The sequence below is a fragment of the Electrona antarctica genome (genome assembly GCF_951216825.1).
Source record: "Electrona antarctica genome assembly, chromosome: 6".
Classification (NCBI taxonomy): Eukaryota; Metazoa; Chordata; class Actinopteri; order Myctophiformes; family Myctophidae; genus Electrona; species Electrona antarctica.
In genome coordinates, this window is record NC_136811.1 from 12,711,741 (window position 1) to 12,727,502 (window position 15,762).

General features: G+C 41.4%; 2 protein-coding genes across 5 annotated transcripts in view; both read left to right on the forward strand.

The window, feature by feature from the left end:
• The first annotated feature begins 2,304 nt into the window (after positions 1–2,304).
• rbm42 (RNA binding motif protein 42) lies at positions 2,305–10,934 on the forward strand. 3 transcript variants are annotated; one of them, XM_079504767.1, is made up of 12 exons: positions 2,305–2,408; positions 3,276–3,338; positions 4,321–4,468; positions 4,854–4,923; positions 5,383–5,451; positions 6,332–6,597; positions 7,180–7,356; positions 7,817–7,954; positions 8,174–8,294; positions 8,990–9,087; positions 9,418–9,514; positions 10,303–10,934. In XM_079504767.1, exons 2-12 carry the CDS (start codon positions 3,277–3,279, stop codon positions 10,413–10,415), a joined length of 1,359 nt encoding a protein of 452 aa, XP_079360893.1. In that variant the 5' UTR covers positions 2,305–2,408; position 3,276; the 3' UTR covers positions 10,416–10,934. The 3 variants fall into 3 exon arrangements, with proteins under 3 accessions (XP_079360893.1, XP_079360894.1, XP_079360895.1); XM_079504768.1 differs by having other exon boundaries at positions 8,177–8,294; XM_079504769.1 differs by having other exon boundaries at positions 6,332–6,552.
• A 1,997-nt stretch (positions 10,935–12,931) lies between these two features.
• The window catches only part of arhgap33 (Rho GTPase activating protein 33), a 75,036-nt gene continuing 72,205 nt past the window's right edge, over positions 12,932–15,762 (forward strand). For both annotated transcript variants that reach the window (XM_079504758.1, XM_079504759.1), the window contains exon 1: positions 12,932–13,247. In XM_079504758.1, the coding sequence (XP_079360884.1) occupies positions 13,242–13,247 (6 nt within the window). In that variant the 5' untranslated portion in view covers positions 12,932–13,241. The remainder of the gene's footprint in view (positions 13,248–15,762) is intronic.

A 15,762-nucleotide genomic window follows, 5' to 3' on the forward strand; every position in this document is an offset into this window, starting at 1 on the left:
TTAATTGGTATTGATTTTGAACAAGGTGAACATTATGTGACTATGTCACAAAGGAAATATGTTGACAAAATATTGACTAGATTTGACATGCAGGACTGCAAGCCAAGAACAACACCCTGTGAGGCAAAATTAAACTACACTGACAGCAGTGAGTCATTGGGGGATGTGAGAAAGTACAGGGAAGTTGTGGGTAGTCTAATATACTTGACTACTTGTACCAGGCCAGATCTGAGTTTTGTAGTGGGAAAACTTTCACAATATTTTTCTAAACCAACAGAAGAGCAGTGGATCACAGTGAAACATGTGCTGAGATATCTGAAGGGAACCAGGGAAAAATCCTTATGCTATAGAAAATGTGAGGAACTAGGCTTGATAGCATATAGTGATGCAAACTGGGCAGAGGATGCAAGTGACAGACGTAGCACTAGTGGTTATTGTGTCAGCCTAAACCCAGAGGGCCCTTTGATTTCATGGAGGTCTAAAAAGCAATACACCGTAGCACTTTCAACTTGTGAAGCTGAGTACATGGCTTTAGCGGCAACTCTACAAGAGTGTTTGTATTTGATTCAATTGTTACAATGTATTGATGAATTTCATTACATGCAGCCAAAGATTTACGAGGACAATCAAGGTACAATAGCGTTAGCTAAAAATCCTGTACAGAGACAGAGGTCAAAACATATTGACATAAGATACCACTTTGTAAGATCAACTGTCAATGATGGTAAAGTGATTCTCGAGTATTGTCCAACTGAACAAATGGTTGCCGATGTTATGACAAAACCAGCCAGGCTGTGTCAATTGAGACATTTTGAGGGTTTCATGTTTGGAGAATAACACACAGTCCAAAGTTTTTTTTTCAAGGGTTCTTTGTTTTTTGTTTGGTTATTTATCTTTATGTTAACCAATTCACGATCAAGTGGGGGTGTTGAGATGTATTAAAAATGATCATTAATTGTCTGTGTATATAAATATATCATTGTCACTGTATGTATATTTATATATTGGAATGTATGATCATTAATTGCCTGTATATATATCACTGTATGTATATTTGTATCTATACCTTTAAGAGCACGTGACCTGATACCGGTCACGTGATCGTGTGAGCTGTGTATATAAGGAAGTGAAAATATACATACAGCTCTCAGCCATTGTCTAAGAAGCAACAGTATATCTGTCTCTCTGAGTTTCTTTGTTTGTCCTCCGTCATGGTTCAGGCTAGCTTTGAGTTATTGTTGGTTTGACGCGATGCGCTAGCTTTGTTTAACACCGTGCATACCATGCAATGGTAGGCCCCAGGCCTGGTATGGCCTGGTAGGCCTCAGGTCTACCATTCTGAAATTTAATTTAATATTTGGACTGCTGGACAGCTGATAGTAGGCTCTTTTTACTCTTTACTCTTACTTACTCTATTATTTTTTTAAGAGTAAAGAGAGCCTACTGATGATATTATTATCATCATCATTATTCATTTTATTTTATATTTTTACATTTTGAAAAAATAGCCAACACTGAGGTGCCCACAATGTGTAGGTGCCCTGTGCCCAACCTTCCTGCACCCTTTTGCAATGTGAAAATGCCACTGAATGTGTAATAGTTTTCCACTTTGCTTGTCTTTATATGGGGAAATGAACCCCCAACTTGTGAAAGCTCATATGCTTTTATTGTGATGGCAAAAGTTTCTGAATGTCACTGACTCACTCACAGCCTGCATATTTCTGCTTGCTGAAAATAACTGATCCACAAGCTCACAATGTGTCACGGACGTGACGGGTTGTGAGCTTGTAGATCAGCGCGCATTTTCAGAACGAGAGCACGGAACACGTATGATGAATAATACATCAGCCTCCACTGCTCACTCAGTTCACTGTGGGAGGGTTTTTGGTCGAGGCGATTAATGTACAGCATGTCTTAATGACTGTTGGTAGGGCGTTCCACATTTTGGTGGCATAGGAGCGAAAATAATTTAGTCCCTTCTTTGTATCAAATGGAACATAACCACCTGTCCATCCTAGACTAATTTAATTGTGTGTATTCCTGCATCTGCATCAAGTGATCTTGGTACATAGAAATTGATTTATTGGAGATTCTGACTTCCAATTGTAGGCTATACATTTTGTTTTGATTGTATTGTTCCACTTTTTGCTTTGGCAATGTATGTTTGCTCATGCCAATAAAGTGTGTGTGTGTGTGTGTGTGTGTGTGTGTGTGTGTGTGTGTGTGTGTGTGTGTGTGCGCGCGCGCGTGCGTGTGTGTGTGCGCGCGCGGGAGGCAGAGATGCGGTGGATATGACGCCAGAGTTATGCGACATGCGCCGGAAGTAAACTACGAGATTTAATACTAGCAACATTGAGCAGCAAACGTCCAGACAGAATCAAAGGCTGGTGAAAGTATCGCACTTTAAAGTAAGATTTACTTTTCATAATTATCCATTTCTTCGTCGCTTGCATTAATGGCTCACCCGTACTCGATGCAATGCAATCTGTTGCGACAGAAATATCAAACAAGTTTGCGAATTAGTGAAGAACTGCAAATAAGTGAAGAACTAGCTAGTAAAGCTAACGGCCAGAAGAAAGCTACTCATGTCTGGTTGTGTGTTTTAGGCCATCACAGGACATGAGCGTTGGTTAATCACTAGCTCTGGTCCATAGCTCTAATGCGTTGCATTTAGACGCATTAGAGCTATGGATCAGAGCTAGTTAACCACACTATTTTGTGCATGTCATAGGCAAACTTTTTAAAATATTTTGAATAGGGCTTGTGTGAGCGGTTAACTTTCGTCTTATCCTCCAAACGACCCTTTGTTGACCACATAGTAATTTCCCCCTCTAAACAGTAAACACCAAATATCTATGGCGAACATAGCCTAACTTCAAGCTTGCGACGTGCGTTGTCGTGAGCTTGTAGATCTGTTTTTAGGTGAATGTTCAACTATGTGGTTACGACTCTATGGAATTGATCTATCTGTGAATGTTTAGTTTCTGCATTTGAGTGTCTTTTAATAGCATTAGCATATGGTCTTTGGATGAGTTGAGGATAGGGTAACACTTTTGACAAATGTAAGTGTTAAACTTGTATCAATGATCTCTGTCTATCACTAACACAAGTTTAAAACCCTCTCTCACAAACATCTGTTTTTTTGTGTGGTTGTGTTTTTAATGGACTGTCACCTCCTTTATTCCTGTAAATATGATTGATTTGCTTGATGAATTATTAGATGACGTATATTGATTGACTAAAAACGGAGTGATACTGGTCGTCTGTGTTTTCAGCATGGCGGTGAAGTCTGGGATAGGAGAAGAGCGTCTGAAGGAGATGGAGGCTGAGATGGCTCTGTAAGTACAAGACATGAAATAAAAACTCGGCTTCAAGAGCTGTCCCGTTTTTGTATAAATCTGTGCCACACTGTGCCCTTTTTGAGGGGCGCTAGTCCCTTCTATAAACCAGCTTTTGGTGTATGTGCAAACTTTGTCCTACACAAACATTAAATGCCATTGACAATGAATGGACAATGTGTAGTGTTTGTGTAAACACAAACATTGCGTAACGCAAACATTGAAGATGAAGGTGAGGAGGACGCAAATTCTGATTGGCCGGAATGAGAGGATGTATGATGATGTACGATTATTTTTTTTTTCAATGTATTTTTATTGAGGCTCTGAGATTTCACAACTGTTCAATCACAATTCAATGTATATAGAACCACACATTTTTCTTTTTTCAACATAGCATAGGAAAACAACAAGAACCACAATACGGACATTACAATGCACAGACAAAAAACAAACAAACACAAAAAAAAAGACAAAACGAGTACACCACAGTCTTGACATGATTACATTACATTACAGGTCACCAGAGTCTTTGTTATTCACTACTGTTCAATAAGGTACATTGAAGCACAGTCTAGAAGGGTCCACTGTATCTAAGACTGGTTCCCATACCTTTGTGAACCCTTCCATGTTATCACGGAGGAGATAAGTCAGTTTCTCCAGAGGAACCACAGTCATTACCTCCTTGTACCAATCATCCAGTGTAGGAACGTCCCTATGAATCCAAAGCTTGAGTATAGTCTTCCTCGCTATGTATAAGAGTATTCCAACCAATTTGGCGTTGTCTGGTCCTTGCACTGGATACCGTAGCTGATAGTACACACTGGAGAGGTATGATGTACGATTATAAGATCGCCCATCACTTCAAAATGCTGGATCCGTGATTGTATGCACGGGTCCACCATATCATGTGATCGTTAACTTATGCTACACACAGGCAATAATGTTTATATTTGTCTAACATCTCTCTCTCTCTGTGGTGTAGCTTTGAGCAGGAGGTTCTTGGTGGTCCAGTAGCGGGTCCAGCAGGTGGTCCTGGTGGACTGGATGCCGTGCCGGCGGCTCTGGCTGTTCCCCCGATACCCACTGTACCAGTGATCCGAGCCATTATAGGAACAAACACCTACAGACAGGTTGGTATCCCCACAGTCTAGGGCTTTAAGCAACTAGTCGACTAGTAAATCCACTAGTATGACTAGTTGATCTTGCTGGTACCAGTTGATAAAAATACGTTTTTTGTTTTTTCCCCGTTTTTGTAGGCCTCAAGATCAGCTAGAATGCTAGATTATAGTCAACAATGTAGACAGTTTTTAAATGTACAAATATTATTATTATTATTATTATTATTTTACATAATGGGTAGTAAAACAACTAGTCGACTAGTAAAAATCACTAGAAGTGAAAGCCCTACCACAGTCCATGTACTGTAATGGGATTATCTCATCTAATTGTTCAAAACCATCCTGGACAGGACTGTTAAAACCAGGCTGCTCTCTCTCTCTCTCTTTTTTCTTTTAGGTCCAGCAGACATTGGATGCTAGAGCAGCTACATTTGTTGGGCCTCCACCTCTTGCATTTGTTGGACCAGGTGACAGTAACACACACACACACACACGGAATGTCTTAGATTAATCCACACCAAGAAGCTCATAATGATTGGTTAACTCATTAAAGCTGCAATACAGAACAGAAGTGAAAAGTGAACTAAAGAATATTACAGGACTGTTGAGATAGAACTTTTATATTGTGATGGTGATGCATTTTAAATGTAAGAGCCTATTACCAGAAGTCTTGATAATGGGTTCCTAAACAAAATATCTGTGTGGTTATTATCATCAACTAAAACTATAAGAAACTGTTATTGACTTTTTTGTTTTCACCAGTGTACTCTTGTTTTAGTTTTCATGTATAAATGTGTAAATTAAATTAAAACGAGCAAAACCACACTGTACTGTAAAGCACGGTTAATCTGAAGTTCACATGAAAATGGAAAATCAAAGGTCATAAATTAAGCATGAGACTGTCCGTCTGTCTGTCCCTCCAACAGTCCCCCCTCTTCGCCTCCCTCCGCCCATGATGAGGCCAGCTTTTGTCCCTCACATCCTGCAGAGACCCGGTAAGACCTAATAATCCACTGACTTTTTCTTACACATGTCTCTGGGAAATTCCTATGGTTTATCTAAAAAGATGAGTGATGTGGGGATGGCAGTGGCTCAGGGGTAGAGTGGCCGGATGGGAACCTCACAGTTCCCAGTTCGATTCCGGGCTCCCTCAGGCCTCATTCACACGTATCAAACACTAATCAAGCAAATGTTTGGTCATTTTTTTAGGCCACCACAATGCTTTTCCAATGAGAGTCACATGGTTTGACCAAACATTTGTGTTTGATTGCTGGTGGTGTTCTTCCCCTCCCCCCCGATCAAACACAAATGTTTGGTCAAACCATGTGACTCCCATTGGAAAAGCATTGTGGTGGCCTAAAAGAACCGACCAAACATTTGCTTGATTGGAGTTTGATACGTGTGAATGAGGCCTCAGAGTTAGTGTTGAAGTGTCCTTGAGAAAGACTCTGAACTCCTAATTGCTCCCTATGTGCAGGTTGGTGCCTTGCATGGTTTCCTCTGCCATTGGTGTGTGAATGGGTGAATGTAATGCACAATCTTTGGATAAAGTAATTTAATGGAAGGAAATAAGTGTGTCCTATAACATCTGAAACGAGTTAATTAGAATGCTGTTTTGCTGACTAAAAGCACTCATGGATGATAAAGAAAATCTTCAACACATAACTAGGCTTTGTTCAGTGTGCAGGGAAATGGGTTTTGCTTCTCAAAGACGATTTTTCCACATTACTGTTGGACATACAGGCTGATGTTTAAAAATTACATTGTTTTGTGTGTGTGTGTGTGTGTGTGTGTGTGTGTGTGTGTGTGTGTGTGTGTGTGTGTGTGTATTTATTTTTTGTGATGCATGCATCTGTTCTGTGTGTGTGTCTGCAGGTGGTCCGAGGATGCCGATGATGCGTGGGCCTACCCATCCGGGAATGATGGCCCCCCCTCTCCCTCGTCCTCCCCCGCCCCCTCCTATGATGATGCACCCTCACATGCAGGGCCATGGTCCTGGCCATGGTCCTGGTCATGGGCATATCCATGTCCCTCCCCAGGCAGCTCCTCAGGCTATGCCTCAGGCCCAGCATCCACATATGAACACAGCGCCCCGGGTCAGTGGAAACCCTCCGTTCACTCCCTCTGATTACTCCTGCTCGGTAACTGACTCTCTGATTACTCGTTCTCTATTACTTTCTCTCCTGCTCGGTAATTCACTGTCTTCGCTATCAGCCACACACACATTTCGAGAGACTTGTTGCCAGCAAAGCCGTTGTTTGCCTATGGTACAGAGGGCCTCCTGGCTTGCGTTCCTCCGTTGCACAGCATTTTGTGTTTTTCTTTTCAGATGTATTTGACGCACATAAAAGTTTAAATATTCTCAACGTCAAGTGCAAGGCGCAGAGTCATTCCAGTCCTGTTTTGAATGGTGGTAGATGTGGTAGCAATGGCAAATACAGAAGTTTCATATTTTGCTTTGTGACTCATCTGCTTGAATCAATTTTTCCCTCTTATTTGATCAGCTGTTTATGCATGGCCCACTCGTAGGTCCACTCTACGGGCAGAGCACTTTGAAGAGTCTGCGTCTGTAGTGGCATGTCTCTGTGTGATGATCACAATCGTTTTCTGTAACGCCTCTTTTTCTCTCTGTAACTCACACCCTTCTCTCACTCATTCCTGTGAAATCTCACGCTCTGACTCTTGCTCACTCTATAACTCTCTCGTCTCTCGCTGTGTTGCAGGTTAATGACATGGCTCCCATGGTGTCGCCTCAGCCCATTAGACCAATCGCCCCGCAGGCCCCTGCCAAACCCGCCCCCTCAGTCTTCCAGGCAGCGCCAACCGTCTATTCTGCCCCCCCTGCCCCCGTCGCTGGACCCAAAAAACCTGACATCAGGGCTCAGAGACAAGCTAGGATGGTAACGCACACACACACACACACACACACACCTGTGTACAGGATCACAGTCTGGTTCAAATTCCTGGATAGGCTAGGAGACCTTGAAGATTGGATATCATGATTTATCATTTAGTTCCATCACACAATCTATTCTGTGGTAAACATATGAAAAAGGATGGGATGGAGAAACAAAATGGTTTTTTTAAAGGTTTTGGGCGTTGTACTGTGTAGAGAAAACACTGTCTTTAACTCTGTGTGTGTGTGTGTGTGTGTGTGTGTGTGTGTGTGTGTGTGTGTGTGTGTGTGTGTGTGTGTGTGTGTGTGTGTGTGTGTGTGTGTGTGTGTGTGTGTGTGTGTGTGTGTGTGTGTGTGTGTGTGTGTGTGTGTGTGTGTGTGTGTGTGTGTGTGTGTGTGTGTGTGTGTGTGTGTGTGTGTGTGTGTGTGTGTGTGTGTGTGTGTGTGTGTGTGTGTTTTTCCAGGAGGAGTTAGCAGCCCGAGTAGCAGAGCAGCAGGCTGCAGTCATGGCAGCAGGTCTGTTGGAGAAGAAAGAGGCTGAAGACAACAGTGCTGTTATAGGACCCAGTATGCCTGATCCTGGACCACCTCCCGGCACAGAGGTACAGTACACACACACACATCCAGGACCAGCTTCCACGAGAGGAACTGCATCCATCACAAAATATGGGGAAATTAAAGTGTGTGTGTGTGAAAATACAGCAGAGTATCTGTAACAAATAAGCAAAGCTTTAGACTGACTTGCAATGTGCTGCTGTTTTCCATGTAAAAAGCACTGAAAACCTGACTGGTCTTGGTGCGTATTCTTTCCTTTGTTCCAGCAGCCAGCAGAGGGCGCTGCAGAGGAGAAAAAGAAAGGGAAGGGGGAGAAGGCAAAGAAGTGTATTCGTACTGCAGCTGGAACGGCCTGGGAGGACCAGAGTTTACTGGAATGGGACTCTGGTAAAATAATAAAAATATACCCACTGGATATCACCGTCTCCTTCTCAGCTTTCCCAATGTCTCTTATACTGTTTCACTCTCAGATGTCCTACTGTCTGTGTCTCATACACTGTCTTCCCTCTTAGCTTTCCTACTGTCTGTCTCTCCTACACCGTTTTTCTCTCAGCTCTCCTACACTGTGTCCTCACCTTTCCTGCTATCCGCGTCTCATGCACTGTCTTCCCTCTCAGCTTTCCTACTGTCTGTCTTTCCTACACCGTTTTCCTCTCAGCTCTCCTACTGTTTCCCCCTCACACCGTCTCTCTAAGCTTTCCTACCGTCTCTTTCCTATACTGTCTCCCTCCTACTGTCGGTGTCAATATATATATATACATAATAGTAATTATACATAATTGCCTACACAATGCCAACTGCCCACTGTACTTTCTTATACTGTATATTGTCGCTGTTGGTTGAAAACCTATGTTCAAAACCGTTCCTTTTTATTATTTTTTTTGTAGTGAAAATAACTGCTCTACAAGTTCACAACGCGTTGTAGATGTGCTATTTCAAACACTACTTTCGTGAAATATCGAGATACAAGCTTTCTGCCTGGCAGCTACGATATACTATACAGTGTACACTATATAGCAATATATTAACATATACATGAAATTAAAAATACAATTCTCTTGTCTATACTTGTGTCTGTGCAGATGATTTCCGTATATTCTGTGGTGACCTGGGTAATGAGGTAAATGATGACATCCTCGCCAGAGCGTTCAGTCGCTATCCCTCATTCCTCAAAGCTAAGGTACTATTTTCGGTTATTAGTTTTTTAAAGGGTATTACTAGCAATAGAATATTACTGATTGATTGATGGAATACTTTATTATCAAGTTGCAAACAGTACAGTACATCAAGTACAATTACGCAAGGAATTCTCAAAGGATAACACAAAAACATGGGTTTGATAATACTTAAACATTAACATGCTGTGTTAATTGTCTAGGGGTGTGCGTGGGTGTGGGAGAGGGGAGTCTCTTTTCACAAATCGTAGATTAGGATGAGGCCTGACAACAAAATGTTTGAGTCATGACTCTGAGATTGTATTTTGCTTCATTCCATGTGTTATTACTACCAGGTGGTGAGAGACAAGCGCACTGGGAAGACTAAAGGTTACGGCTTTGTGAGCTTTAAAGATCCCAACGACTACGTCAGAGCCATGAGAGAGATGAACGGTGAGAAATGCATTACTGCATGGCTGAAGGCAAAGCTTTCTATTACTAGTCTTTTTGTACCTAAATGGATTGAGAGGGCGTGAAACCTGGTAAACCTTGAGTGCCCTGAAAGGCGCCTTATAAATAAAATGTATTATTATTATTAAACGGAAGTTCCCAGGTTCGAAACAACGGCCCTGGAAATGTGTTTAGGTGTCTGCTTTGCGCTGAAGTCTGACCACTTGGGCAGCAATCGACTGGGTTAAGCTGAATTTCCCCGGCAAGATCAAATTATTCTTTCTTATTGTTTAATTTCATTATTATTATTATTACTCGGCACCAGTACTTGAGTCATAAAGTATAGATATACTCCTGGTCAAATATGAATCGCTCAATCGCTCATCCCATGGTTTGCGAAAGTAATTTCTCTAGGGAGAATAACATTGGGTCATCTTAAAATCGTCTCTCATAAGCATTGTGGTCCAAAAATAAACAAAGATATTGTCGGGTAGGTGTCCCTGTATCGTTTAGGACAGTCAGTCACACATATTTGATACAGTCTGTATCTAGTGAAAATGTAACTCAGTCGGCGGCAGTAACATTAGTGTTTTCTCGCAGTCAGTTGATTCTTCATTTCCATATGAGTGAAACTGTTTTCATTTGTTTTTTATCAATTCATTCTTAACGCGATTTAAAAAAAAAAAAAAAAAAAAAAAAAAAAGATAGTATGGGAATTCAGAATGGTTAGGATGTGAAATTACATCAGACTTCAGTGCTGAGTCTATATGACTGACTGTCTGTGTTTCCAGGGAAATATGTGGGGAGCCGTCCCATCAAACTGAGGAAGAGCATGTGGAAAGATCGCAACATTGAGGTGGTCCGCAAGAAACAGAGAGAGAAGAAGAAGCTTGGCCTCAGATAGTAGTGTGCGTGTGTTTTTTTTAATGTATGTGTGTGAGTGAGAGGCTACCAACAGGACACTGATTTTTGTCCATATAAATCGGTAAATGTTTGTTTTTGAAGCTATACAATTTAACAATGGACATTTTATGTCCATTCTCTCCCTCTCCTGACGGACAGATGTAATTGCAACGGTATACGGATTACAATAAAGGTGGAATCTATAGTGTCCAGTCTAGTACACAGTCTGCTTCAAATAACTTTATCGACAGTGTCAGCCAGTAGGTGTCCTACCCAACACCAAATGTGCTAGTATTGTATTACCATACATATACCATACAGATGTGTTAAAATGTTTTATTCATTAACATAAGTTCCGGAATGTAGTTTAAAAATGATTCCCTCAACCGCTGTAGATACATGTTTTTGTTGTTTGTGTTTTTTTTACTTGCAGACAGTAAAACCTTGTGACATTTCAATCCAGATTTACAATGTTGTACAGTACAAAATATGAAAATAAATCATTTTCTGCTCACCCTTACACTCTAGCCTGACGCAATGTATGTGAACAAACACTTATCAGGATGCCTCAGTTCTTTGCCTAAAAGATAATGGTACAATAATTATGTGACCCATAATGCATCTGAATTGCTCCGTTGTAACAGATATTGTCATGTGTTAATAACTTTGTTGTAATGCTTGGTTTTTAAATTCATTAATTCTAAGATGTTTTATTGGTTGAATACTTTATTAACATGATTATTAACAGTACAGTTAGTACAGTCAAAGGTGCTAAAACAAAGGATGTCAAAAAGTCCCAGGAATTTGTTTCCATTGTACTCAATTCATCAGTAATGCATAATACATGGAATACAATAACAATACAAGTGTATACTACAACATATCCCAGGGTATAGCCTATTTACAGAAAAGGGAGGGGAGGGGGTCAGAGAATTCTACTATCAAGGAGTTAAACTATGTTCACTTGTATTTTGACAGGACAGGAATTCTTTTAGGTTGGTTTTGAGTTTGGGTAGGGAGTCGAGAAACTTCATGTTAAGCCTCTGAATCATTTGGATAAATTATGTTGAAATAAAGTCCCTCTGATCATGTGATTGTGATCTATTAATGTAATAGTGCAGTAATCCTCAAACCTTTTCATACCAAGGACCCACAAATTCATATTTATTTGACTGTGGGGACCCCCATCTGAAAATATTCTGTGCCAGGGATCCCCAGAAGAGAAATTTTGTGGTTAAAAAAACCCCATTTATATTGCATTTTTCCACATTTTTTGTATATTTTTTCCAATATTCTGCTTTTAGACCGGCTATTTTTTAATAGCCCTCACATAAATTGATAAAGTGCTTAAAATGATTGCAATGCTATGTTAGCTGTTTTTGCTGGGGGCCCCTTTGAACCCCTCCAAGGACCCCTGGGGGTGCCCGGAAGGCGCAACCCACTTTGAGAACCAATGTAGGGGGCAACCAATAGGGGCAGCGGTGGCCGAACGGTTTGCGGAGCGGTCTTGATACCGGAAGGTCGCCAGTTCGAATCCCCGGACCGGCACGTTAAAATTACCACCGCTGAAGTGCCCTTGAGCAAGGCATTGAACCCCTACCATGAAATGTTCTATGAGCAGGGTGTGGCTGTAAACAAGCATCTCGAGCTTAGTCCACTTCCCTGGGTAAACAAAGAACTTTGTAATAGTTGCATACAGCATTTACTGGGATTTCAAGAGCTCACATGCATTGTCCACTATGTCCACTAGAGGGTACTCTAACTTCGTGCCACTGGCCACAGCCAGTTTAATGCCATAATGAGATGATGAGTCCATGTCGGATTTGTGTGTGACAGTGTGGGGATTAAAATATCTGGAAAGCAGCGGGAATGGAATGCGATAGTCTGATTATATCTATAATGGGAATTGGAAGCAAAGAATTAAGAGTTCATACATCAGCTATGCACAAAATACGATCATTCCAATGTTTCACACCCATTGCTCTATGGTAGTAGGCCTACTAGGCAGTAGGCCTACATGATACATCACAACTGTATGCAATCTAAATGTATTTATGAACATCCCCTTCCCCGAACTGGTCTCTTCTCGCATGTCCCTGTCTCTTTCCATGATGTGTTGTCTCCTCTGGGGTTCATTTAAGGCACCACTAGTGTCATATTTCTGAAGATTGTAAAGGTTCCATTATCAACACGAGTCACACACGTGACACATGTGTGGCACACCTCTGCACATCATGAAGTGTGTGTCATTTTAACAGACGGAATATACAAGCCAATTTGTAGAATTATCTCACCAGTTTTAAATTATAAAAAATGTAGGCCTACACTTTACTATACCTATATTTGTTTTGGTTTGAGCGTCTGTAGAATAAAAACAAATTGTTTTACTCAGTCTCTCTCTCTCTCTCTCTCTCACACACACACACACACACACACGCACGCACGCACGCGCACACACACACACACACACACACACACACACACACACCTCCCTCTTTCCTTCCTCTCCTCCCAGCTCCCACACCGCCTCTCAGCCTCTGACTGACTCTCTCATCTGTGTGTGTGTCTCGGTTTCAGAGAGACGCTCCTTCTTCGTATTGAGAGAAAATCACGTCAGAAGAATAATGAGCCTCATCAACACACAGAACGCCGCTCAACAACAACGAACAACGGTTCGAATGAATGAACGAACGAATCAATGAATTGAACGTGTTGTAGTGATTGTATCACTGGATCTATCTGTCTATAGAGTGGATTATAATCTTCATTCACCACGGCGTCCCTCCGTAACGACCAGACAGCCTGTCCACCGACCCACGACTTCGGAATGGTGGTAAGAGATTTTTTAGATGTTGTCTGCGCGTTTTATATTTATTTAACAAAAAACACCATCCTTTCATGTATTGTATTCTTACTTACGTAATGGGGAGAAGAAAAAAACAGCAGTCACTACTAAGGGGGTTAACCGTTAAAAACCTGCCTGATGTTTCATTATTGCAACACACAGTTCTATAAATTATTCAGGTTCATTTTATTAATTAAAAATACGTCATTTTTAGCTGAAACGGCAAACTTGTTGTTCATGTAGTGGGATTTTAACATGATACATTATAAATAAATGTAACGAGTTATAAGAAAGTCATATTTATACGTCGACGTAGGACTGTACACATGAAGCAGTGTTGGCTCAAGTTGTTGGACTTCATTATTATTTAGGTTTTATTTTTGGTTTGGTTTTTTTACCAAAATAAAACGCCATATAAAGCAATTTTTAATGGACGTTAGGCTCACATTAATACCAACGGAGTGGGTTGTTGTAGGGAATTACAGTACAATGATGCACTATATCTACTGTAATTTCACAACATTAACGTCAACACGTTGTTGTTAAAGTCATTTTGGTCATGGTCGTTGTTGTTGTGATGACAGCCGCTGTTAACTGGACGGGTTGTGTCGTGAACACTTTAATAAAAGACGTTACAGCACCCAGTATAACGTTACAGTAGTTGTTGTTAGCTATTGTTAGCATTGGTGCTAACCCAGGCAGCTAGCCACGTCCTCCTGAAGCCAAACGGAGATGCTTCTTGGCGCCGTTGTTGCCATTAGTAACGTCACTGTTACACAGGCAAATGTGACTTGTCGATTACTGCGACTCCAGCAGGGGGTCTCTCTGCCCTGGTTTGTTGTCTGCAAATGAATGAAGGAATATTTATGAATGGATGGATGCATGAATCAATTAATGGATGGGGTTCATTTCCATGTAACATACAGGGAAATTAAGACAGTGTCCTTTGACATGTAGAAATGCAGAAAATGAGGGAAAATGGCAGCAGTGAGTTTGATTTGATTGAAGTATTTATTAACAGTTTGCAGAATTACAGTACATTTCAAGCACAACTCAATACAAACACTGTTAACTGTGGACGACACCATAAAGCATTACACTTGTTTACAATAGGGTCCACCATTTTCAATTCATCATAACATTTAGAGACGTACAAATATAAGGAGTGAATGCCATCTCCTTATGGAAAAGTGAGTTACCCCCCCCCCTTTTGGTCTCCTGAAAAGATGGAATTTAGGCCTGTTTGATGGATGGTGTCAGCCAGGGCATTCCACATTTTAGTAGCAGAGTATTAGAATGAGAATTTTCCCAAGTTTGTTCAATAGGAGAGTAGCACCAGATCACAGATCTAGAAGTGTCTCTCCATAATGCTATCTAGACTACTATACTTTTATTTTGCCCTGTAACCTGTTTTGAACTGCTGTACTGTCTTTGGCGCTTGGATTACCCTAGCCCTGGTCCAATGAGAGAGAGCTATACGCACTGGACCAGGGCTAGGATTACCTCATCGGGATCAATACAGGTCTTTTATATCTTACCTTCCCAGTTCCCACTGAGAAAAGTCTAATTTCTCAAATAATTAGCTAGTCAATAGAGGGTATGCGCGTGACAGCATCATCAAACCAGGAAGTTATGCAGGAACGCCTACTGAGTGGCAAAAAACTACTTTCTGGCCTTGACAGCCCATACATCCACACAGAAAAGTCATATCTGATTGCATTAAACAACATTAAACAATGTTAAACTCACTTTGCCTGTTGCTTTGCCACTCGATGTGCCATTCACTTTAAGCATGCGCATACTCTCTATAAGATGTAAACAGAACAGTGACCTCTGGCGGTTACACAATTCGATAAGTTCACCGCTCTGGTGTAACTCTTCTCCTCGTGCCGCTCAACTTGGTGACAAATGGCCATTGTCTGTTTTTAGCAGCCAAAGTAGCGTTTAGCCGGTTAGCTCCGACAGGTCTGCCTGCTTCAGCAGAACACATGGACTTCGCATAGTTATATTAATAGTAATATTGATAAATAGTCATGTTGTTGATACATGTCTGTAAGTCTGTTCGAGCAGACAGACCCTTCCATGGTACTAGCCAGCCGGCCCCTCCCTGAATGAACATGTCTCTCCTCATGGCTCCACTGACTGCCAGCTGAACACAACCATCAGCTGGCTTGTCAGTCACACTCACATCCCTTATCATTTCAAGGACCCCTAATTTGATGTGCACTATAGGCCCACAGACACCCATTTGATGAAATGTATTTGTTTTTAATTTCTGGGACAGCAATCTGGGAAGATTTGTTACTGTTGGACACGATTTTGGTCACATGGTCTCATTTGGTCCAGAATCCCTTTACTCAATGTGCTGTAGACCTAGAGATAACAGTCAAGACAGATCAAAATATAGGCTTCATTTTGGTATGTACTTTATTTGCTTTTGCTGCTGGAACCCCCCTCAAAGACCCAGAGGGGTTCCCCGACCCCATGCTGAGAAGACCCACAT